The sequence below is a fragment of the Cibotium barometz genome, chromosome 44 (assembly GCF_041138505.1).
Source record: "Cibotium barometz isolate CiBa-2024 chromosome 44, ASM4113850v1, whole genome shotgun sequence".
Classification (NCBI taxonomy): domain Eukaryota; kingdom Viridiplantae; phylum Streptophyta; class Polypodiopsida; order Cyatheales; family Cibotiaceae; genus Cibotium; species Cibotium barometz.
This window is the reverse complement of record NC_141089.1, coordinates 10,103,279-10,129,904: the sequence shown is the minus strand read 5'-3', so window position 1 is coordinate 10,129,904 and position 26,626 is coordinate 10,103,279. Positions and strand designations below refer to the sequence as shown.

The following is a 26,626-nucleotide window of genomic DNA, read 5'->3' as shown; positions in this document are numbered from 1 at the left end:
AACACATGAAAAATAGATAGACCAACATGCTGCATGAGTGCTCTCAAATTAGCATAGACTACAATAGCACCTTAAAAAAAGAGTCTTGAAAAAAACCTATATAAAATTTTCATTTGGGTATGCTTCCCAACGAAACATGTTTTTTGGCAACTATGATTCTGACAGGGGATACTTGGAAGGACTTTTAGACATGGGACTTTAATAGATTGGGATTATAGAAGTTTATGTAGAAAAAAGGCTCTCGTTTTGACAGCCCAAGGGGATGGAAATTTCAGATTTTCAATCAGCTTGTTAGGGATGCCCACCTATGCCATTGCTTTTTCGCCTTGGGAAAGAGGCTATGAGTTATGTTTCCTGCTTCACGTAAGTAACCATCAGAGTGGTCTCCACCTTCCAACGAGGGCAAACATGAACTTTTGTATTTTAAGTTTGCAGAAGACAACACAACCTTTTTAGAAGCTTCCTTTTGTTAATCAGCGTTGATAGGCATCGGCAACCCGCACATGTTGAGTCCTCGAAGAGAAAGCACAGATTCTTCTAAGAGCCAGACGTGCTCAAGCCGTGAGGTCCAGACCCTCCTCCTGCCAGCACCAGATTAGGGGTGTCGTAGAGCGGCATTGGCACGAGAGGTGGACATTGGTGCTACTTAGTCAGTCCTGGAGGGTACTACATGATGGGCTGGGTTACTTACATTGTTCATTGTACATGCAAGGCTCACATAGTATGTAGGCCCTGGTTTTTGGGACAGCTTTTTTACGTCCATATCTTGTTGACATCCAGTCTACGAATGGATCACATGTACTACATTTTGGTCTCATAGGCCCTTTGGTCTTTAGTAGCCCACCACTCGCACGAGTGGTCCAGCGCCACACTCCTGTCAAAAGTGCGCAGCTGAAAGTGTAAGACATCGGCACAAAGAGAAAGAAAACGAATCTGCATAATGATGAAGAAGCAATGATACAAACAGCCGTGTGCAAGGGGTGGTCCCCGTAAGTAAGGGCATGATGAGCTACTCCCCTGAGGGAGGACCCGGGCCCACTTACTCCATGAAACTGCTCCTGATCCAGAAGTCCAGCAAAATCCAAAAATGAACCACCAAATGTCCATATCTCCAACCCAATCTGTATCACGCCGGTCCACACAATGTGCTCCCTCTCCAGCCTAAGAAAGGATGTCATCTGACTCTCTTACCACCAAGAAAAAAATTTGCTCCTTAGAGAACACCGCCAAACTGTCTCCTTGTTGGCACCCCCGCTAGACACCCTAGAGGCCCACTGTCTACAACAGCCCTGGTACTCAAGCCTCTAACTCTGAGCTTGTTGAGCACCAATCTCCAGATACTACGTGTCTGGATCTCCATGTATCCCTCGGTCCAAGAATGCCTCTCTGTCTTGCTAACACTCCAAGTGGAAGAAACATACCTCCAGCATTGTAGCTGACAATCCTACTGGCACCTAACCTTTAAAACCTGTATCCATAACTCGCCGTCGCGTGATGGGACTACTACTCACACACCCCTATGAGTCACCCAGTCTCATGGCAACACCCCTTGAGCTCTTTGGTGTTAACTATGGCACTGAGCTCAAGAAAGCTCTCCTGCCGAATTCTGACACCCCCAACTGGCAAGCTCCCAACCAACCAGTCATGTGTCCATGTGGAACCAACCATCCACAACTCATCATCCCAAAGCACAATCTGATGTCAATCATCTGCTCCAAACTGTTGCTCCACTGGTACCTATCTGTATCCAATGAACCTGTACACTTACCATGCTTCTTGTACCCATCTTGCAACTGAGCAAGTACCTGTGAACTTCGACAACAGCTCTCGTCACCAAATGTCCTAGCCTGCCTCTGCATGAATGCCGATTTCAACCTATACACCATGTTCCCAAATCAATTCTCATCCTAGGGATGAAGACTCTTGTTCTTGTACCCTGTAATCCAGAAGGCCATATGCCTGGGAAATAGGAGTGGCTCACCTTGCCAAGTAACCACATCCCCCTCTCAAGGTGAACACCTTGAGAACCTAAAGGAAACACCTATACACCAGCAAAACTATGCTGAATTGGCACAAACTCATAGACCTCCTCTGCTATTGAGAAAGGACTGATTGTCTTCCACACACACCTCGAGGATGTGAATCCAAGTGTGCACCCATGAGTCTGAAAACTCTGACAAAGCAATGATTGGCTGAGCAAGGGCTCAAGGTCATGTGGGAAGGCACCACTCCAGGAAAAGAACACCTGCCTCCACTGCCTCCAAAAACGCAGATGAGATAATGCAAAAAGCGCTGCTGTAACCAGCTGGCAGCACGTGTACCAAAAAGAAGAGAGGGAAGAGGAAAACACAGCACCTTCAGCACCTCCTCTGGCTGTCCCAGATATGCAGAAAACGCAGCACGTGTATCTCCCCTACTTGCTGCCCCATATCTGCAGAAAACGCAGCCTTAGGGGGCTGTCCTCAACCTCTGACTTGGGGGCAGAAAAAAACGCAGCGGGCTGATCTTCACCTCTACTGGCTGCCCCTTCACCTCTTCACAAGGTCCCAGCACGTAGCTATAGGGGCTGCCCACAGCACCTTATCCAGAAAAAACGCAGCCATGCTGCCCAGCACCTCCTCCTCTCTCAAAAAACACCAGAACACCTTCTGTAGAAGAGCTTCAACCTGGTGCTCTGATACCATGTCAAAAGTGCGCAGCGGAAAGCATGAGACAGGGGCACAGAGAGAAAGAAAACGAATCTGCATAATGATGAAGAAGCAATGATACAAACAACCGTGTGCAAGGGGTGGTCCCCGTAAGTGAGGGCATGATGAGCTACTCCCCTGAGAGAGGACCTGGGCCTAGAAGCCCCTGTCAAGGTGAGTACAAAAGAAATAAGAGCCTGGCTTTTATAGCCCCTACAGGAGCTGGCCGACTTGCTCTAGAAAAGGACTCACGACTAGCAAATCATAAACATGTGAAAAATGGGTGGCCAACCCTACAACGAAGGGCCTTGAACAGAGGGAAAAATATGGTGCTGCCCGGGATAAATTTGGGCACCCTTGATACACAACTTGGGCACACTACCAGGAGATGAATAGAGCTTAATCCATTTTGCGGGCTAGACTATTGACCAAATCTTATGCAGCATCGGGGAGACTAGAGAGGATGTGTTCGCAGGTTCAGTTTCAGGAACCTCGAACAAAGCTCTGGCTCTTTGACACTTTGGTCACTTTAGCCATGCTGTATGGAGTGGAGATATGGGGACCCTTAGTGGATCACCATAGCCGAGCTGGTAGCACTGATGGATGGAGATGTGTGGAGAGGCCCTTGGTTTCTATGATTTCCCGGATGACTAGGGCCAAGGCCTCCGTACCACATGATATTATCCGTGCAGAGATGGCTGCCCCCCCATTGGTAGTAGAGGCACTCACTCGATCAGTCTCCTGGAGTCTTCACGACAGTTGGCATCACAGGGAGACGGATCATGTTGGTATGCACAGATGACAGCTTGGTTCCAACTGCATGGCTTTAGTATGGATAGGCTACCTCCATTTCAGTACTCCTTGGATGCACCCTCCCTCTCTCTCACACGGGCAGATATTACCAGACTTATCAAGCAGGACTTGACTCAGCTGGACACTAGGAGGACATGGATACAGCCGACACATGAGCTTGGTACGAAGATGGCTTTCTATAGAGATCATCTTCTCCAGCTCACGGAGGATGGGTTTGTGATTAGGCCCAGCTACATGGATACTCATCTTTCTCATGGGGTACGGTGTGCTATTGGTCAGATGCGCACATCCTCACACCAGCGAGAGATTGAGACTGGCAGATTCAGAGGAGTACGAGCTGAGGCTAGGATTTGTCAGTTGTGCCAGATGGAGCCAGAGGTAGAGTTACATTACATATGTCACTGTCGAGTATATTATGGGATACGAGGCCGTTTTCACTGCCTGTTTAGAGAGGGTTTCGGACCACTTTCCAGAGTCATGAGATACCAGGATCAGAGATGCCTCGGATTATACTTGCTAGAGCTGCGTAGACATAGAGAGGGTCTCTTGAGAGGGAGGGGATCAGAGAGGGAGAGACACCTAAAGAGGCAGATTACAGACTTCTTTCGACCAGAGATTGAGCAGTCAGGATAATAGGCATTGCAGCTAGCCCCAGAGTATAGCCTCACCAGAGGTACACTGATTGATCGGGCTATAGAGCTGGGGCGGACCAGGCGCCCCAAGATGAGAGGCCCATCTCGACACCGGCGGAGACTACAACAGAGGATCGGGACCATACTAGCACAACATGACGTCCAGTCAGAGTACTCACCATGGAGGACATCGAGGATATCCGCCATCGACCGATGAGAGACATCTTTGGATAGTGATGTATATGATGCTTACCTTTGTTGCTGGAGTTTTCCTTCCCAGATGTTATCCATTAGGAGCTCCTAGTACCTTACTTTTCCTCATAGTTGTTGTTTCAGTTTCAGTTAGTTGTTTAGTTGTTTTAGCTTTTCTTACACAGACATTGTATTAGATCCACCAATTGTTGTAACCTTTTTGGTCTCATAGGTCATTTTGGCCTTTGGAAGACGTTAATATATCATTTCATTTCATTTCTCCATTGGTTTCATTGGCCTCATTATCCACTTTACATGTAGAGCCCATATGGTACATTAGGCCTATTTTCTTTTCTTTTGGTAGTTTTTCTTTCCATGTTTTAGTTTACACATGAAACTTTTGTAACACTTTTTGGTCTCATAGACCCATTGGGTCTTTAGGAGTCAATAAGAACTTTCTTTCATCCTTTAATTCCTCTCTCCCTCTCTCTGCATGTTTTACACCATTGTGGATCATAGATACATTCTTGGTGTATTACCTTGGTCTCATAGACCGTTGTGCTCTTTTGTAAGACTCTAATACATTTTGTGTTTCTTTTCTTTCTCTCTCCCTTGAGATGGAGATATCCTCAGGACACACACTACGAGATGGAATACCATCCAGAAACTTCTTACTTCTTTGTTTTGAAGGATTGGTCAGTAGAGAGTAGAACTAGCTTACAAGATTTAGAGTCCAGGGAGATTTCTTAGAGCCTATCCATGGACCCAGCAAAGGCAGGCGTGGACCACATTCCTCTGCTAGAGGTCAGATCGAGGTCCATCTATAGATGAGTTGTCTTGTGTAAACTACGAAAACATGGGAGATTGCAGAATCCATCCATGGAACCAGCAAGGGCAGGCGTGGACCACAAACATGTTTCATGGACATAAGCCAATCAGACTCCCAAAGAGTTAGATTCTCAAGCGACTATGTCACTTAGCTGCCTAATCAGAGAGTGATTGTGCTAGTGTTTGTGACATTTTTTTTCCAGCAATGCTTGTGCCAATTGGGTATGCACATTTACCGAGCTAAAACCTCCGAGTTAAAAATGTCGAGCTATATATTTTCACATGCATTAATTCATATATTTATCCAAGAAATTATACAACATACTAGAAAAAAGAGTTAGTGGGGATACATGTTCAGTATAATTTCCTGGTGTGGCCTCCTCTACAAGCACACATGACCTCCATATCCTCCCTATTCACTTGTAGAAAGTACCTAGGGAAGAGTCCCTAGCATGGCTATGTTCTCCATTACATTACCATGACCTCCTTTTCCTCTCTACTTCCCCCTTAGGGAAAGTACTTAAGGAGGAGTCCCGAAGATAGCAAGATCTCCTCTGTTGGCACATGAACTAGGATAACTTGGTGTGAAAGAAAGCAAGCCCAAGTACTTTTTCTAGAGAAAGTACTTGGGATAGCTTGTGAAAGAAGACAATCCCAAGTACTTTCGCTGGCGATACTTGAGACAGCTTTTGAAAATTGCCATAACGCTCACATCTAATGTCCAAATATAGTCATCCAACCACTCAAATCGAAGGAAAAATGCCATTTGAGCGCATTCAATGGGTTAAATCTTATATTAAAAAAAACATGATTTACTATGAATTTTATAAGAAAAAATAAAGATATAGATTTATAATTGGATAAGTTTAAAAGCTATTTCTTATGCTTTTTTCAGTGACATTACTTAAGTCTATCCTAGTATGTATGTATCTAGGGATGATCTCCTCTACAGACCCATAAGCTCCTTGTCCTTCCTACTTTTGTTGATTATGTGCATGGAGAGGAGTCTCTTACATGGGCATGATCTCCTTTACATATGCCTACATTCCCGTGTCTTAAATCCACTAGTCTCTCTCCATGCCACCCTCACATGTAACTCCTAATATTTAGTTGTGCTTGTTTTCTAGCCATCGTGTAACTCAGTACGAAGGCCTTTGTGTGAATATATGCTCTTATGTGTGTGTGTGTGTGTGTGTGTGTGTGTGTGTGTGGAGTGCGTGTGTGAGAGCATATCTTGATACAGAGTTCTACACCAACTATTGGGCACTGAGGACGTTAGTGGGGATGTCATAGTATCTAGTCCATACTATGCATAATGGAGTTGATAGTTATATAGTCTCGAGGGTTGTCTACCATGAGTATATAACATGCTCGTTCCGAAAAGGTGAATTTGGGCATGTTCTTGGATTCATCTAGGTATATAATATCAATGTTTCTTTCTTGGAATGTAAAAAATACATAATTTAATAATATATCCATATTTCTTGGATAAACATGCTGGTGGGATCATGTGATTTTTCTCAAAAAGTTAGTAATTGCTCCTCTTTTGTGATACCTTAGCTCGGGAGCTCGTGGGTTTTAGCTCGGAAAATGGTAGGTCCCGTGTCCATTTTACTAACATCCTCTTAGCCAAATGCTCATTGTCATATCATCATCTTGTTACAATATCTATTATGGAATGCTAACAGTATTTCTTCTATAGTACTCTATACTCATACTATGTTAAAGTTTAACCTCCTAAGCGACTTTTGTTCTTCCCTAGGTGTTTTTTTATGTATTGATATGGCTTTGGTGTGTGCAGTTTATATTTACAGATGGAAAGCTGGATTTTGAAAAGCTGAAGGAACTCGTCCAAGTGGTCGGTAAAAGAAGGCTGGTGGTTGATCTTAGTTGCAGAAGAAGGGTACAGCTCGTAACTACCTGAAATCTCTATGATTGGATAGGATTCCACTCATCTGTACAACACTTGTAAATGTATGGGCATGTTTGCATGTGTGCATCCATGTGTGTGTTTGTTGGGGCGCGGGGAAGGGGGGGGGGGGGATGCACACACGTGCTTGTGGTGCAAGTTGCTCAACCCTGGTTTATCGAGTGCAAAACATAAGAGTATTGGCAATGGCATGGCTATCAGCATACTGAAGCGGGGTGAGTAGGCTAGGCTTCCAAGCATCACTATCTTACCTGTTTATGCCAAGTCTACATCAAATAAGGGCTTGAACTCTACTTTTGACAGTGTGTGCACCACGTTTGGCATTCTAAGTGTAGTGTGCAGGTGTCATTTACTCTTGAAGTCACACTCTTCGTGTTTCTTAGCACTCTTGGTCTTTTATCTCTTCTGAGATATTTAGATTTAGATCCTTATGTCAATAAAAAGAACAGTACATTAAGCTGAGTACATGCTAAGTAAGTCATACCTTAGTCATCCAAAAAGTTGCAAACGGAAGTCACGTTGACTCTGCATAAATAGCTTGTTCAACTGTGACACACCTCCATGACAGCCCCTGTAGCCAGGCGCTCAGGCCTATGGGCAGGATGTGCAGCATTTTACAGGTCCAGGTGCCACATGGCAGTCAGCCAGTGGAAACAAGTTGTGGGCAGTCCTCTGACCTGGCCGACCGTATCACAAACAGGCCCAGCACATCAGGTGCTATATATACGAGTAAGGGAAATTTGTCATTTCCACCTGCATTTTTCAGCACTAGACTTCTATAGAGCGTTTCTCTGCAATGCATGGGCTGGCCAAGGGGAAATCTTTAGCAAAGCATTGGGCTGCGAATTGTCGTCTTCATTCTCAGCCATATTTTGTACTCGAAATTCAGTTGCAACACTTTTTTCTTTTTAAATAATAAAAATCAGTAGTTTAAGGGCTATTGTGTGTGCGGTGTTTGCTTCCGTTGCTATCTCTTATGTCTACTCTCAAACCCTAGCACATAAGCACAAGAGCTCTACAGTTGGTGTCACAGCATAGGGAACCGCCAAATGTTTTCTTTTCTGGCACTGGTGTGTGTTGATTGCTTGGATAGAGTAGAGTCCCTAGCTTCCAAGATTGCACAAGTGGGGTTTGGAAAATTTCACTATTTGGGTTCTTATTGGTTACCAGTTCTAACACCCCATCATGGATACAGAGGCCCTTATGGAAGCGCTTTCTGGCATGGAGGAGCGAATTGCTGCACGTGTGGACGCATGGATTTAGGCCTTGACAACCACTTTTGGCCCGATGGTTGTGTGAAGAAAATAATATTTTTCCCAGCCCTAAAAAGGGATTTTTTTGGGGTTTTTGTCTTGGCTGCTGGCCTACACCTTTTAGGGTGACCGACCAGCACCCCGCCCCCGCCCCCGCCCCAAAGTATTTATAGCCTTGCCTATCTTTTATCATTGGTGTACCACTTCATTGTTATATCATGTACCATCTGGCCACTACCTGGGACAGCATCCCACCCTCTGCTACAGGCCACTGTGGGACAGCAGCCCTCTTTGCTATCATCTGCTGGCCGCCTACATCAGGGCTTACCTCAACGTTTATCATCTGAGCTTTACATCCTTTTCATCAGCGTTTTTCTTCTGCTATCTTCAGCGTTTACCTCAGGCTGACATCAGCGTTTTACAGCAGCCTCACATCAGGCTCACATCAGCCTTACATCAGGCTTATATCGGCACTTACATCAGGATTACTTCTGCACTGTTATCTGTGTTTTACATCAGCATAGATCAGCGTCTACATCAGCACTTCCTCTGCGTTTTACATCAGCAGACGTCAACGTTTTCATCAGGGCTTATATCAGCATTTATATCAGTCTTACATCAGCGCATACATCAGGGCTCACATCAGTGCTTACATCAGCATATCTTCTGCGTTTTGCCACAGCCCATGGGACAGCAGCCCCCTCTGCTATACATAGAGCATATCAACGTTTTTGCCTCAGCTCTGACCATCGGGACAGCAGCCCACTCTCTGCTACATCGGGATCGCAGCCCACTCTCTGCTCCAGGTACGCAACACCCATGTCACTAGAGCTTGCACCACTTGGGACAGCAGCCCTCTCTGCTCCTCACCACTTCAGGTACGCAATACCCTTGTCATCAGAGCCTGCAGCCTTCAGGTACAGCAACACCCTTGTCATCAGAGCTTGCTCCACCACCACCATCACTCAGGACGGCAGCCCTCTCTGCTCTTCATCGACCACCTCAGGTACAGCAACACCCTTGTCATCAAAGCCTGCATCACCTCATCTTCCGCTGCCTTTACCACCTTGGAGTGCCTCTACTTCCACCGATGCGAGCCTTCGACACCAACCACCACTCGGAGTGCTTTGCCTCACATTGATGCCAGCCTTCGTCACCGACCGTGCTTCAGCTCTGACATCATCTCTTCTTCTGCACTGGTCTTTCTACTAAGAGTCACCTTACACATGAGGACTCTTGTACAAATTTGCACTCACCATTATATATATATTCACTCACATATTTCATGCTGTGTGGTTTTGCTCTGATCTCTTGTACATGTGGTCCTTTCGTCCTTTTGCTCTCACATGGTATCAGAGCTATCATGAGCAAAGGGATTGAAGACCTCGAGAGCACACAGCATGGATCGTCTACCCACACTCCCGGAGGATCGATTCTTCTCACCAGAAGATGCGTCTCCAAACTCTGATCTGGATCACACAGGGAATGGGACTTCTTACTCAGTGGAGAGCCCCGTTTAAGATCCTTCTTTGGGAGACGATAACCCATGTACATCAACTCATCCTCTCCACTTTTGCCATCACTACCGCCCTCTCTGACTTTATCAAATTTTGTTTCCAGAGGGGGATATATTCCTTTTGCCATTGTGTCTGTGTGGGACCGTGGCATCCATCATCTTCTCTCATGGTCCCCTTTTTGGCCTGAGAGGGGGTGTGAAGAAAACAATTTTTTTCCCTGCCCTAAAAAAGGATTTTTCTAGGTATTTTATATTTCATTGGTGTACCACTCCATTGTTATATCTCGTACCTTCTGGCCACTACCCGGGACAGCAGCCCACCCTTTGCTACAGCCCACCGTGGGACAGCGGCCCTCTCTGCTATCATCTGCTGGCCGCCTTAATCAGGGCTTACCACAACGCTATCATCTGAGCTTTACATCCTTTTCATCAGCGTTTTTCTTCTGCTATCTTCAGCGTTTACCTCAGGCTGACATCAGCGTTCTACAGCAGCCTCACATCAGGCTCACATCAGCCTTACATCAGGCTTATATCGGCGCTTACATCAGGCTTACTTATGCACTGTTATCTGCGTTTTACATCAGCATAGATCAGCGCCTACATCAGCACTTCGTCTACGTTTTACATCAGCAAACATCAGCGTTTTCATCAGGGCTTATATCAGCGTTTATATCAGTCTTACATTAGCGCATACATTAGGGCTCACATCAGTGCTTACATCAGCATATCTTCTGCGTTCTGCCACAGCCCATGGGACAGCAGCCCCCTCTCCTATACATATAGCATATCAGCGTTTTTGCCTCAGCTCTCACCATCGGGACAACAGCCCACTCTCTGCTACATCGGGACGGCAGCCCACTCTTTGCTATAGGTACGCAGCACCCGTGTCACGAGAGCTTGCACCACTCGGGACGGCAGCCCTCTTTGCTCCTCACCACTTAAAGTACGCAGCACCCTTGTCATCAGAGCCTGCACCCTTCAAGTCTTGTAGCACCCCTGTCATCAGAGCTTGCTCCACCACCACCACCATCACTCGGGATGGCAGTCCTCTCTGCTCTTCGTCGACCACCTCAGGTACAGCAGCACCCTTGTCATCAAAGCCTGCATCACCTGATCTTCCGCTGCCACTACCACCTCGGAGTGCCTCTGCTTCCACCGATGCGAGCCTTCGACACCGACCACCACTTGGAATGCTTTGCCTCACATCGAGGCGAGCCTTCGTCACCAACCGTGCTTCACCTCCAACATCATCTTTGCTTCTGCACTGGTCTTTCTACTCAGAATCACCTCACACGTGAGAGCTCTTGCTCTTGTACATATTTGCACTCACCATTATATATATATTCACTCACATATTTCATGCTGTGTGATTTTTCTCTGATCTCTCGTACATGTGGTCCTTCCGTCCTTTTGCTCTCACATGGTATCAGAGCTATCGTGAGCAAAGGGATTGAAGACCTCGAGAGCACACAGCATGGATCATCTACCCGCACTCCCGGAGGATCGATTCTTTTCACCAGAAGATGGTTATCCAAACTCTGATCTGGACCACACAGGGACGCCCTCTCTGACTTTATCAGATTTTGTTTCCAGAGGGGGATATATTCCTTCTGCCATTGTGTCTATGTGGGACCCTGGCATCCATCATCTTCTCTCATGGTCCCCTTTTTGGCCTGAGAGGGGGTGTGAAGAAAACAATATTTTTTCTAGCCCTGAAAAAGGGAATTTTCTAGATATTTTATATTTTATTTGGGGTTTTTTTTCTTGGCTGCTGGCCAACACCTTTTAGGGTGACCAACCAGCACCCCCCCCTCAGTATTTATAGCCTTGCCTATCTTTTATCATTGGTGTACCACTTCATTGTTATATCCGTTACCATCTGGCCACTACCTGGGACAGCAGCCCACCCTTTGTTATAGGCCACTGTGGGACAGCAGCCCTCTCTCTATCATCTGATGGCTGCCTACATCAGGGCTTACCTCAGCGTTTATCATCTGAGATTTACATCCTTTTCATCAGCGTTTTTCTTCTGCTATCTTCAGCGTTTACTTCAGGCTGACATCAACGTTTTACAGCAGCCTCACATCAAGCTTATATCTGCGCTTACATCAGGCTTACTTTTGCACTGTTATCTACATTTTACATCAGCATAGATCAGCGCCTACATCAGCACTTCATCTGCGTTTTACATCAACAGACATCAGCATTTTCATCAGGGCTTATATCAGCGTTTATATCAGCCTTACATCAGCGCATACATCAGGGCTCACATCGGTACTTACATCAGCATATATTTTGCGTTTTGCCACAGCCCGTGGGACAGCAGCCCCCTTTGCTATACATAGATCATATCAGCGTTTTTGCCTCAGCTCTCACCATCAGGACAATGGCCCACTCTCTACTACATTGGGATGGCAGCCCACTCTCTACTTCAGGTATGCAGCACCCGTGTCATTGGAGCTTGCACCACTCAAGACGGTAGCCCTCTCTACTCCTCACCACTTCAGGTACGCATCACCCTTGTCATCAGAGCCTGCACCCTTCAGGTCTTGCAGCACCCTTGCCATCAGAGCTTGCTCCACCACCACCATCACTCAAGACGACAGCCCTCACTGCTCTTCATCAACCACCTTAGGTACAGTAGCATCACCTCATCTTTTGCTGCCACTACCACCTGGTGTGCCTCTGCTTCCACCGACGCGAGCCTTCGACACCGACCACCTACTCGGAGTGCTTTGCCTCACATCGACGCGAGCCTTTGTCATCGACCGTGCTTCAGCTCGGTCTTTCTACTCAAAGTCACCTCACACCTGAGGGCTCTTGTACATATTTGCACTCACCATTATATATATATTCACTCACATATTTCATGCTGTGTGGTTTTGCTTTGATCTCTTGTACATGTGGTCCTTTCATCCTTTTGCCCTCATAGGTTATGGCACCCATCTATAGTTGCAGATTTTGTGTTTACCTAGGCTCGTGCTTCTCTGTGAGGGCACGATGACTCCACGGACGAAGTGCGAGACTTTGTGGAGTCGTCCTTTGGATGCATGTAGAGATGTACTGCATGAGCTTCACTCTTGGTTCGGAAGATGTCATTCTACACAGGTACGTAGTGGGCGGGAGAGATGCCATTCGCGTCATCAACGGTCTCCTTCTCGGAATCCTTCTCCAATGGACTTTGTGGATAGTTCCTGTTTGCCTTCACTGGCTCAACGTTAAGGTACTACCGGTTTATTGAGTTCTTTTTTGTTTTTCCGGAAAAGAGATACTCCTATTAGTTACCAAAAAGAACAGCTACACAGGCTAAGTACAGACTCAGCTCCGTAGAGGGAGCAGAGCGATAAGCAAAATGACAAAAAAACGGGAACGTGCCGGGGGAGGGGGGCGGGGTTCTTGTAGATGGCCACACCTTGAACGGACTGGTGATCTACCTCCGATGGCCAACCAAGTGCCAACTACTAGGCTCCGGTGGGCTAACTGCCATAGAAAGAGTGTAATCTTCCGCTGCCAAAAACTGTCCCACAGCCTTTTATGTGAAAGAAATTGAGGAGGGAAGCCTTGGGATTGCCAGTGCCCCGTTGCTGCGGGAGTGTCCTCAATCTCAGGCATCTGAATCCTACGGCCTAGTCGTGTTGTGTAAGCAAAGAAAGGGGTACCGGGAGCTTCCTCTCTAGCAAAGAGATCTTGCCATGTCCACTCTACTGGGTCCCATTGAAGGCGCGTAAGCGAGCGGAACTTTTGTGAGCACCATGCACTGCCAATGGTATGTCATGTTTGGTGAACACTCCCAGCTAGTGTGGGGGAGGAGGGTCCGGGATTGGGATTAGCCACTCCGGGGAGGATGGAGGAGTTGATGTCAAGGCTAAGTTTGTCCTTGTCTCGTATCCCAACGAGGCTCCTTGCCTAGGCTTCTGGGGGAAGATGTCTGAAAAGTAACCAATCTCCAAGGGACTGTGCTGGGCCCATGCTTAGAGCTCCCCACCACACATGCAGATGGGCACCCAACATGTGACCATTGGGTAACCGGATGAGAGGGTTTTGTCAGAGGCCCTCCTCTGTTGAAGTTGGGAGTGTTAGAAATCATCTCCTATCTATACATATACACCATGGCCTTTGTTGTGGGTGTGCCCGCCCGTATTAGGTGCTTTCTCATTTTTCCCCACTCTCCATATTTTTTCTCCATTTTTTTCTATTTTTCTATGGCTTGGGTGGCTGCCCTATGGTGGCAGGATGACCTAGTTGTTGGCCGAGTGCATCGCTGTACATTTTGGAGGTAGCCGACTGTTTTGGACAGGTTGTTGACCTTTTTTATGCAGGCCGACTGCTATGTGTAGTCGTGGGCTCTTTTGGTCTCATGTCGGCTAATGCAGGTTGATTGCCTTCTTGGGGCCATATAAAATGGCCCCATTGCCCCATGCCTTTTGTATCATTGTATCCGGGATTTTCCTTGTGTATATAGAGTAGAGTTACACGCCTCTCTCTCTCTCTCTCTCTCTCTCTCTCTATTGCTATCTATTTTTTACACTTGCTCTCGTGTTCTCAGATTTTGTCATCATCTCTGCTGCATATTCTGACATGGTATCAGAGCCCTAGGCTCTTGATAGTTCTTGGGAATTTTGTGAGCAAGAGGGGGATTGTTGCGTTGCTGATTGGTGGACTGTTTTTGGATTGTTTGGGAAGAGGAGAAGCAAGAGGAAGGTGGGTTGATTTGCTGGACAGTCACTTGCGGGTGTAAGTTCTTCTTTGTTCCCACCCACCCACCCCTTTCAGTTACATCCCCACAATGGTAGATCTGCTTGAGATGGCTGAGAGACATGTGAAGATCCCGACACTCTCCACATTCCCAATGGACCGTCAGTTGGACGGGAATAACTACGGCATCTGGAAGGTAATGATGGAATCTGTTCTGGAGTCTTATGACCTTGCTGATTTCATTGTTGTTGGGGTTCCATGGCCGGAGGTAGAGGAAGGGGAGTTACCGTCGATTTGTAAGGACCGAGCGGCACATGCACAATTATGGGATCGTGTCAATGCCAGGTTCCGTTCATTCATCTTCCTCAACTGCACACCGTAGGTAATCAATCATACAAAGCATATGATGTTGGCCAGAGGTATATGGCAGCATTTGGCTTCTCTTTATAACAAGGAATCGCCCATGAAGAGGATTTCCTTGGAAGTACAGATGCGGGTTATGAACCCTGCAAAGTCATCAACGATGCGGGAGCACATTAACAAGCTGCAGGCTCTTCTGTAGGAAGTTCGTCAGGCTGGGAAGGAGATATCATCAGAGGATATGGCCTTAACGTTGCTGTTGCATTTGCCCTCTCAATACTCAGCATTCTACTCGTCCTTGATTACCAGTGGTAGGCTCAGCACCATCACGTGGGAGAAGCTTGTGCCCATGGTCTTGGACCAGGAGGAAAGATTCTCGAACCCTCCACAGGGCGGAGGTTTGGAGGCCTTAACTGGCCAACGGTCGAAAGGCCGGAATAACAACAAGGGCAAAGGGAAGGCTTCATCGGAGAAGTCTTTTGAGAAGATGTTCGACGTAGATCGCGAGAAACTAAAGGCAGAGAGGACTTGTAATGATTGTGGCGAGAAAGGCCACTATTGGAGGAAGTGTCCCAAGCGGAACATCGAGAAGGGTGAAGAATCCTCATCAGCAGCAATCGTGAAGACTCCAGCATTTGTGCACCTGGAGGTGATGGACACCGATGTTTCATTTTCTTCGGGCAGGGAGGAGGTTGGAGGACTCGCCGCTAGGAATACTCGGGAGTGGATTCTAGACAGTGGTGCTTCCAGGCACATGACTCCTTCCCGTTCGGCTTTATAGGATTTCTGCTGGTATTTTGGTCACATTCTTACTGGGGATACATCCACTATCCCAGTTCACAGTGAGGGCAGGTTGGAGATAGTTCCTGATGGCAGAGGGGGGAAGCATTTCTCCGAGGTGTTGTTTGTTCCATCACTTGGTTTTCATCTGTTGTCAGTGCATCAAGTTTGCAAGACTGGCATAGGGGTGGAGTTTGATGAGCATTTTGTTGCTCTCCGGGACAAGGCCACAGGCCAAGTAGTTTGGGAAGGCGGAGTGGAGAATGGAGTTTACAAACTTTCCGCACTCTCTCTCCTAGGTCCTCAGTTTTGTGATGAGTGGCAGTCTGGTGATGGCCACTTAAGCGTGGATACGCTGCAGGTGCAGGCTTTCCGGGACGAGGAAGTTCTTTCCACGGGGACCTCTTGGAAAGCCAGGCAGGTGATAGTTGATTACTTGCAAAAGGAGGTGGATGTTGTACATTCTCTAGGCTTTGTGGTTCCATATTCAGAGGGGGTTGGTTACAGGTTTTCGAAGGCCTTGAGTGGTCTTTAGCAGGTTTCCAGGACTTGGCATCCCACCGTAACAGTTGTTGATCCTTGTGAGCAGTATGGTGCCTCTCTGTCTTGGAAGCAGAATGGTTCATTGATTTGGTTGATGTATACTAGATTGGACGGGAGCTTCTTGATGAGGCTGTTGAGCTCATGTTTGCAGTTGACTCTCTGGGAGGCAGGATTGCGTATCTTGTGGTTTCTGCAGCATGTGAAGGATCTTGGACTCTTTTACACAGGAGGGGGATTGATGGATGGAGTCCGACCTCAAGGATGGAGTGACTCAGATTGGGGAGGAGATCCAAACACGAGGAGATCTACTTCAGGTGACAGTTTTACCCTCGGCTTAAGAGCACTTTTATGGAGCAGTAAGAGGGAGCTATCTCTTGCCTTGTTGACAGAGGCAGAGTACCAGGCTGCTTATGGTGCTGCTTGCGAGGTGGTGAGGTTGCAAAGGTTACTTGGCAAGATTGGGTTTCCACTGGTGGAATACTTGGTCATCCAGAGGCACTTTGTTCGTGAAAAGATCGTTGCTGATGACATCTTGCTAGGGTTCTGTTCGACGGAGGACAGTGTTGTGGACCTCTTCACGAAGTCGCTATCTCAGGCATTGCTCCGGCGGCACTCCAGCTCCCTGGGGATGGTTCCACAACCAAGAGCTGAGAGGGGGTGTTAGAAGTCATCTTCTGTCTATACATATACACCAGGGCCTCTATAGTGGGTGTGCCCGCCCGTATTAGGTGTTTTCTCATTTTTCCTCACTCTCCATATTTTTTCCCCATTTTTTCCTATTTTTCTATGGCTTGGGTGCTCTGTTGTGGTGGCAGGAGGATCTAGTTGTTGGCTGACTACATCAGTGTACATTCTGGAGGTGGCCGACTGTTCTGGACAGGCCGTGGACCTTTTTTATGCAGGCCGATTGCTATGTGTAGTCGTGGGCTCTTTTGGTCTCCTGTCGGCTGTCCTTGATGCAGGCCGACTGCCTTCTTGGGGCCATATAAAATGGCCCCATGCCTTTTGTATCGTTGTATCCGGGATTTTCCTTGTGTATCTAGAGTAGAGTTACACCTCTCTCTCTCTCTCCATTGCTGTCTATTTTCTGCACTTGCTCTTGTGTTCTCAGATTTTGTCTTCATCTCCGTTGCATATTCTGACAGGGAGGACTGCTGAAGGGCTACTCTGAGGTGGTCCCAAGCTCGAAGGAGGCTGGCTGTAAATTTGTCCTTGAATGTTAAGCTGAAGCCATGGGCCCCCATCTCTGTGAAGATCTGTCTCGGACTCTGCGGCCAGGGACCACCCAACACGGGGGCGTGGGCTGATATTTGAGCTAAGAGAAAATCCTTCCAGGGTTCACCACCCGGAAGAAGTCTACGTCGGCCTGCAAGGCTTGACTTTGAATAGAGGGATCGATGATGCCAAGGCCCCCCCTATGGCAAGGCTGAATGATCACTCTCGAGCCACCTTGGCCTTTGTGGGCCTCTCATCACTAGAGGAAGTTGCGGAACAACTGCTGAACCTGGCCAATGCATGCTCGGAAGAAGGCCCAACAGGAAGTGATGCACCACATGGTGGCGAGAAGAACCTGGTTCGCCACCACGACTCGGCCACCTAAGGAAAACCTGGCTGAACTCTAGTATAACAACTTCCTCCGAATGCTCATAAGAAGAGGGGCTAGCTATTTCTCTGGGGAAATTGCAATACCAACTTGGCATCTAAGAGGAGTGCCGCTCAGGATCCAGTGAAAAGCCTTAACTGGCCTCCAAGTCGGGGCGGGCGAGGAGCGAACCCAAAACCCACATGACTTGGTGCTAGTTGATTTGTGCGCCGGATGCACAGCATAATCTCTATCACATCAGCGAATCTCTGGAGATTCCTCACATCTCCTGACAGGTATGCTAGTGTGCCATCGGCAAACTCAGAGTCAAGTAGCTCCTCCTATGAGCGGATAGAGGTAGGTGTAGCCCTTGTAGACCGGTCTGATTTGCGGTGAGGAAACTGCTAATGGCCTCGGATACAAACAAGAAAAGGGAGCGGGAGGGCAGCCCTGCTGGACCTAACTAGAAAGAGGGAATTTGTCACCTTGGGCCCCTTGGATGAGCGCCTGACTGTGAGGCCGATTAGAGTTTGGAGACACCTCAAACCCACCCATCTGCAGATAGTCCCCCCAATCCACCCTGTCATAGGCTTTCTCAAAATCAAGGAGAACTATCAAATCCTGTTGTCTTAAATAGCCCGAGGCAGTCACCTCCCAAAAATTGAAGATGTTGTCCAGGATACTCCTTGTCTGTGTGCCATATATCAAGTCGGGGAGGAAAGGCTGAAGGTGTCGGCTGATGGTTTTGGCGAGGGTTTTGTAGGCAGTCCCTAGGAGGGTGATGGGTCTCCTCCACCCACTGGCAATTCTCCAATCTGGCTCCACCCTCCTTGGGAATCATATGGATCAAGACCTCAGTCAACCTCTCTGGCATCGAGCCCATGGCCATAATCTCATTGAAGCCTGCCTTCTATGAGATCCTAGTGATGAAGAAATAAAGAGACCAGAAGCCCATCTTCCCTAGGGCATGTAGATCCTCAGCCAGCTCCTTTGAGGTAAAGGGTGTCATCAAGAAGGTCCGGTGAGCAGGGGGGACCACCTCTCGTGTGTGCCGCCATACCTGATCCATCGCATCCATCACCTGCACGGAGAGAAGGGCTCCGGAATGAAGGGACCTGAGAAATCTGTGGCAATGGCTCAAACCTGAGGGGGATCAGAAACAATAGATCCATCCTGGCCACGCAGTCTGCGGATCCCGAAAGAAGGGACCTGAAGAAATCTGTGGCAATAGCTTAAAGTTGAGGGGGATCAGAAACAATAGATCCATCCTGGCCCCACAATCTGCGGATACCATCCCTCCTCTTGTGTGGGCCTGTGATCTCAAAGCAATGGCGAGTGACCCTGTCTCCCCAGCCTGCGTCCAGAAGGAAGCTCTAGCACGATATCTGTACTCCACCAGGCTAGGCTCCAATGAATGCTCTCTCTCGTGCTCTCTGAACTCTCTGCTCTGTGCTGCCTCCTGCAGCAAACCGGTGATCTCTCCAAGTCCTGCATCCAGGGCCCCTGTGGCTGAACCAGCGTGAAAATCAAGACTCTCCCGGATCTCCTCAATGCTGCTACAAATCTCGGAGTTCTGAATGAGGCACTGGGGGATATGGGTGCTCAAGTGTCTGTCCTGCCTCCATGGGTTGGTCCTCCAGGGAAAGAACGACAGGGGCATGATCTGAGAAGGAAGTGCCTGCAAGAATGCCAAATATGCCGCCTCGTCCATAAGCCTGCTTATCAATGTAAAAATGGTCCAGTCTGGAGAGGTTGGGGCCTGCACCTCTCATGATTGATCACGAGAATCTCAGACTTCCTAGGCTATGCCTAAACTTTGGTGAGTGCCATGCATTTTTGGTTGTACAAAATGGGATGCCAAGATCTATTTTAATGAGGTTTCCTGGCCCATGGGAGAAAGGAAGTTGATAGCTTGATTGACTCCTCATCAACAGACAGCAGGACAAAGTGAAGTGGTGTTTTTGATTCACTGCTTTCCATGTTTCAGTATGGAAACTGCCTGTAATATATGGAATAGTCCTTGCAATAGTCTGCCATGCCAACAGACCTCACAATAGCCTGCTATGCACACATGGTCCGCGGGATGACATGCTTTCACTTGGTTATTAAGAAAAGAGTATGAAGCATTGAGTGATTGCATGCTTTGAAACTATCCATTGGTCTTTCACACATGCCAGTGATGTAATTAAGTTACACTTTTCATAATGTAATATTTTTTATGATGAGTGTGACAGAGTCAGGGTGGTAGGTATGCAGTTGTGACACACCGTTGGCAGAAATTTACGGACTTTCTTTTATCAAAGGATTCATTGGAAAGCCTTTCTCAATATGCGGATGAGTTCCTTGTTCATGGAGTTGACGTAGAAGGGAAAAGGTAATAGGAAAGAGCTACTGGTTTGTAGAAAAGTATCATGTTGCCACTTCAATGTATGCTGAGAATGTAATTTGGGATGGATTGCTTTTCAGACTTGGTGTGGATGAGGAGCTTGTGTCTCTTCTTGGGCAATGGTCACCTGTAAGTTTTTCCAGCTAGCATAACCTCCTGTTTGCAACATACACACTTCACGGATTGTGATGCCAGTTTTGCCTGGTATCAGATACCTGTTACTTATGCGGGAGGTGTATCAAGCATTGCTGATCTTGAACTGATCCGTGCTGCGGGAGGTGGAGTTGTTAACGTAACAGTTGGGAGTGCTCTAGACATTTTTGGAGGTGAGTTACCTTATGTGGAAGTTGTCCGATGGCATAAACAGCAAGAAGGGAATCATGCTGGAACTTGATTGATGTATTATCTTCTGCACTTGGAGAAGAATAACTGCATGAGGGCAATGCAATGCACAAACAACGGTCAGTTTACATCTGCACAGTGTGACCCCGCAACGGTATTGCAGAGCTAGAAGTCTCCAGAGCTTGTACCCAGACAATCCAGCTGCCCGATTTCAGAAAAGGAACTTGTCTAGGCACACCCATTGAAAAGGCAGCAAATGAAGTGGATGTAGTGAACCACTTCAAAAAGCCGTTAATGTAGGAATGAAGTTTTTCTAGTCATGGCGGATCTCTAAAACATTAAATTTGGTTGATCAGAAAAAGGCTCTCACTTCCCTACTCTTCCCTGTTTCCAGGGAAATCGTACATACGTCAAACTAGCTTTTCATTCCAGTTTTCTATCAAGAAAAGGTGAGAAGCTAGTTTTGTTTTTCTTTGAGAACCTGGGTCTAAGAACATATTTAGAGAGTTTTCTTCAAGTTCTTATTCATCAGGAGTATTGATTCTCAACGTTAATTCTATATAGTAAAAGGAATGGTAATCAGACCAGAGATTCAGTATAAAGTGTAAGATTTTGAAGGTTTGTAGGCATGGTTAGGACTTCTGTTCTTTGGCAATGCCCCTGTGTGGAAAATGTTGATGGATGGTTGGATTAGATATAACTTTGTGCTTTTCCCATGGAATTTTTATGTTTTAGGTGATGCCTTCCTTTCCCTTTCTTTCAATATGCGTGATCGTATCACTCGGAAGGCTCACATTTTGAAGGGTGGTGAAGGGTTGAGGGGGGATAGGTGGACAAAAACAAAATGGTGGTGAGGTGAAGGTGGGAGCGAGATAATGAGGAGTCTCATGGAAGTGCCTTTGGGAGTGGTGAAAACATGAATCTTGTGTTTTATGCTTAGGTGAGACAAGGTTGCATAGGTATTGTGAAGCGCAAAGCATTTTGAGTAGTAAGTCGTCCAAGGAGGGATGTTTGTGTAGAGAAAGGAGATTGCTAAAGGTGCCATTATCTCATGGTAAGGAGAACATGACTAGGTCTTCTTATCCATTGCCATAAGTCCATGGCATGGTCTCCTTAGCATCCAAGTTCAGAAGAAAGCCACATGCATACGCTGTTGACAATGTTTTCTAAGAATGCAAAGCTCTCTAGGGGTCCTAAAAGCTATGAAGTCGTTAGGATCAACCAAGGCTCCTTGCTCCAAATGCAAATTGTACAAGGCCAAAGTGCACGTGAAGATTTGAAGCAAGTTCTCTTAGAAGGATGGGTCTCATTCACACTGCTTGGAATCATGACAAAAAGTTCACAACTACACATGGGAGATGGCTTGCCCTTGGTGCACATAGAAAAAGGCACCTACTACTGCTTAACTAGAAGGCTTGGGCAATTATGCATGGGGTTTCTTGTGCACATTTAAAATATATAGTGAGAGGGAGGTGCTAAGTTTGAAGTCCGTTAATATGTTTATTGAGGTGTTGACGTATGGCCATATGCTTATAGATTGGACTTGTAAAAACCACATACCCTACAAATGGTCCGTGTCGCAAGGAGCTACCACAAGCTTCTATGAAGGCAACATTCTTGAGTGAGTGTAATCAATCTAAACCACATTACTGTGGCTTCCATGAATCCAAATAGTGTCTCCAGGTCGAAGCCCTTCAAGTCCCCACACCATTCTGGATCACCACTAGGCCATTGGGAATGTCATTGTGTGGGAATATAATGGATTGACATCATTATTAGAACAACCCCTTCCCATATGGCTTGTACATGTTGGTGTGACCTATAGAAGATGGACTTGTAATGACAAATCCTTTATTTGAAGATGAGGGTTTTGATTGGCAACTCCATGATTGATAGAACTATTTGTTTAGCTCTAGCTCTTCTCAAGAAATGGGGGTGAACATGTTGAATGGTGGCATTGGTGTAGCCTAAGGACATGGAGCATTGATTTAATAATCATTCTTGGTCAATGTTGCTATGTAGAAATAACATGACCTATCCAAATGACATGGCATTTATGCAAACTTAAGCATGTGATGCACAAAGTTGGATGATTTATCTTTACTATTTCTTTGAAGAAACAAAGACTATGTGTTAGCTTGCTCGACAGTGACATTGATGTTAGCCCAAGCATGTAGAGCACTAATTTTGCAAATGATTCATTCTAGCCAACAAGTTTTTGACATGACATAGAATTGATGCAAACCAAAGCATGCACAACATTCATAGGTTAACTAGAATGTTGTGGCGATGAAGCAAAGACAACTTTATGGAATGACAATAAGAAAAATTGTTTTGGATTGCTTATCAAATATGAAAAGAACGATCTTATTTCTACTAGAATTTTGAGAGTAATTGTTAGGAACGAGGTGAATGACTTGATAGCTGAATATCGAAGAAGCCACTCACAAAATCCTTGCACATCAACAAGTTAACTATAGTATGGGTTATTGATAAAGTTAATCATTTTGATTACAACAAACATTTTTTGTGTGTGTAAATTTGTGGGAAAAAAAAGAAGACGACGACGACCATACACAAGGTATGGCGGGGAGGTTGTCTTGAAATTAGGGAAACATTTCATTCCTTATTTAGATGAGTACTCTTGTTGACGAAGGTGAAGGATAATGAATTGTTATAGAGTCCGAAAAAAGCATGACATTTTACATGGTGGGAACTCACTCTAAAATTTGGAGCTTTGATTAGAAAATGTGAGGAAAATTGAGTGTTGAATGATTATGCTTCACATTCTCTTTCTCAATTTTTTGCAAGCAACTTTTTAACATGTCAGCCTTCCATGGTGGATTGTCTCGTCTTAGACTTCAGCTTGTAGAAAGACATCCATGTTTGCATAATAGGTCCCTCTAAACACTTATACCAAGGTTTATATGTTTGAGCACATTCAAGTCAATCTCTCAATTAAACACCAAGTTGAAAACGACGACTATCCTTGTGAAGGAGACGAGGAATATGATGGTGAGGAGCCTAACCCTTCTCTCTCTCTTAGCATCTTCACGTGCACCTTACCTCAAAATGTAAAGTAAACAGGGTGATGATAAAAGTGGGCAATTATTTGTGATGTAGCATATGCTCAGCTCTACGACAAGAGATGTATCACGGCCAAGAGATATTTTATGTGTGGATTCTAGCGCTTCTAACCACATGACTAGTCATGATGTGAGTGGTTTCGAGATATGGAAAAAAATAAGAAAAACCACATATTGTCTCATTAGTAGCAAATCCTAGTGCTGCCTGGAAAGATAACAAAGCATAGAATAGCTTGCTGCATTCTAAAGCTCATGGATACCATATCACCACTTGTAAATCCATATGACAACTTGTAACATGTAGATCAGATTTATGATTGTCAAAGGTGGCTTCAAACACTCGAAGGCTTAGATGGCAATAGAGGTTTGCCCATACACACAATATCAAAAAGTTTATCCATACACATGATATCAAGAGAGTGTATGTTGAGAACAAAAGGTGGCTTGGTAGATCCAAGAGTTGTTAGAAGTGGAGTTCAAGCACAAAACGCTTCATTATAGAAGAGGAACATCAAATCATGTGTCGCACCTAGCACAAGCACCATATGCATAAAAACAAAGCAACTTTTTTCTTTGGATCTTGCTATCATTGTCGTTTGTGAAGATAAAGGCACATTTGTTGCATCACGCTAGTCCTAGCTCATATTTGTTACGTACTTGACGCTAACAACATGGTTAGTGGGGTCTAATCTGGGGTGGGGGGACCCTAGGGATTAGTCCAACATGCTATGATTACTTGGGTTAAGGTTTATTACTTGCTATAGCTATTTATGAGTCAACAATATATCTCTATAGGTTGCTTGCAGTTATATAAGTGGAGTGAGCTTATTGTGTGACTACTGTTGTGTTTTGTATCCTATCAATGTGGTCAAATGACAGGAAGGATATGCCTAGGCTTGGGACATGGTCTATGGATGCCTTAACCTAAGGGGCTGGAGGGTGGGCTACTGGGTTACAAACGCACACTTACGATTGGGAGGTGAGCTTAGCATGCACTCCTATTTGGTACTAATCTTGTTGCTTGTGTTTAGGGAGATCTTATAGTTGGTATCAAAGAAAGCCTGAACATGGGAAATGGAAAAACAAGGTTTGTATGTCTCATGCATGGTTGCAAGTATGTTGTGAATTCCATGTATTGTTCTTGTGGAATTGCTAGGGTTTTGATCTCAATTGCAAAGGTATTTTTTGTAGTTTTCTATCATGCATGCTTGAATTAATTAAGTGGCAATTTTGCAACAGTTGGTGATTAAGATCAGTTGGAACAACATTTTGATCAAAGAGATTAATTGGCATCTTGGTGCATCAATCTAAACAACATTACCTTGACAAGCAATGATAGATTATTAGCGACAGATTCTCTATGCAATATTCAATTGTTGGGAAAGATACATTAGTAGCAATGTTGTGATAATCTTGTAGCTTTCTTTCTAAGGGGTAAGATCAAGGGTTGTCTACTACTAAAGCTTTTGCATATGGCCCAGAGAGTTCTTGGAGCTTAAGCTTAGCAAGAAGCTTGGGCATCATAGAGCTTTAAACTCTTAGCTCCGTAGAGCATCATCGTGCAGAAGACAAGTGATGAACATTTTCCTCAACACAAGCAGAAATAGAAGTAGAAGCAAAAACATACAAGCCTGCATGGATCAAAGGAAGATTTTTCCCCGCTTCAAAAAAAAGTAAAAAAAACAATACAGTTTCCCAGCTTGATTTAGCACTCATGTGATGAGATCAATGATAATACAGTGGCTACATAGATAGGCCCAAAGGATGGCAAGGTGAAGAGCTTGAATGGAGGATTCTCTATCTAAATGTAGAACAATATGATTCACCTTTTATAGAGCACAGATCATTTTAAAAAAAGAGAGCTTAATCGCCTTTTAGAGAGCGCACATCATCCAAAAAAAAAAAAACTACATCGCCTTTTTCTTTCTTTTGTTCAAGACTCAGTGGAGATGTATTCGACAGATAGAGCGAAAAAAAAAACAACCAAAAAAAAAACATATTAGGGATCATCGCCACTCAGAGGCAAGCGCAATAGAAAAAGAAAAGAGGAAGCGACAACAGCTGGAGGAAGATAAGTGTTTTTTCTTTGCTTAAGCCAAGACCCGTTACACATACCCCACCGCTTATGGATTGGGCTTGGGAGATTGCTTGCCCATGAATTATGGACGGTGGATACCTCCACCACATCAGCATGGGAAGGCAGGGGTATGGCGATGTGTAATGGGCCTAAAAAAACAAGCGTTCACTTACATTAAGACCTTAGGGTTTTTTTCTTTTGCCCCTTTTCACTCTCTACATGCCCTTCCACACTCTACACATCCTTTTGTTTTGTTTGGAACCACTCATACTCCTTGGACATATTATTATTTTAGTGTTGTGAGTGGTTCACATACCTTATTTTAGAATTTTTTGGGGCCTACAATGATTTCGAGGTGAATTGGGTATCACCTTGCATTGGGGCTTGTTTATGTGAGAGTGCATGGTTTTTGAGCTATTGGGTTTGTTCGCGTGCACTTGTGCATTGCTAGTCATTGTTCACACTCATTGGAGCATTGTTGGCCTTGTTCATGCACTTTGGTGCATTGTGGCCTTGTTCACATGTGGTGTAAGTTCCCTATGCATTGTTAGTTTTTTTTTTTACATGCTATGCATCATGTTTTTAGGGTGTACACTTTGGGTAGTGTTCACACGTGACCATGGGTTATTCCTACTACTTTTACCCTTCATTTGATCACCATGGTGCGAGTTCACATCATCATTGACATCACTATATTACCATCTCAGATCTTGATCTTAGGAGTGTCGCATTGACTTCATGGCTCTATGATTAATATTTTGAGTTGCCATTTTTTAATCTTTCATCGATTTCACACATACTTTTGGTACTTGGAGGATTAGAGCTCTAACCCTCATTTGTAGACTTCATGCTAGGCGACATACTCATGCCATTATTGAATGTTCGAGCTTGTAGGTTCGTTGCCTAGTCGTATGAGGCATTATT

The 26,626-nt window shown here is 45.6% G+C and overlaps 1 protein-coding gene across 1 annotated transcript in view; it reads left to right on the top strand.

Moving 5' to 3' along the window:
* APG10 (Aldolase-type TIM barrel family protein) overlaps positions 1–21,121 on the top strand; it is a 54,572-nt gene extending 33,451 nt beyond the window's left edge. The window contains exons 5-8 of the mRNA XM_086782218.1: positions 6,954–7,055; positions 20,046–20,185; positions 20,278–20,326; positions 20,409–21,121. Coding sequence (XP_086638344.1) covers positions 6,954–7,055; positions 20,046–20,185; positions 20,278–20,326; positions 20,409–20,591 — 474 coding nt within the window. The 3' untranslated portion in view covers positions 20,592–21,121. The remainder of the gene's footprint in view (positions 1–6,953; positions 7,056–20,045; positions 20,186–20,277; positions 20,327–20,408) is intronic.
* Positions 21,122–26,626: the final 5,505 nt, after the last annotated feature.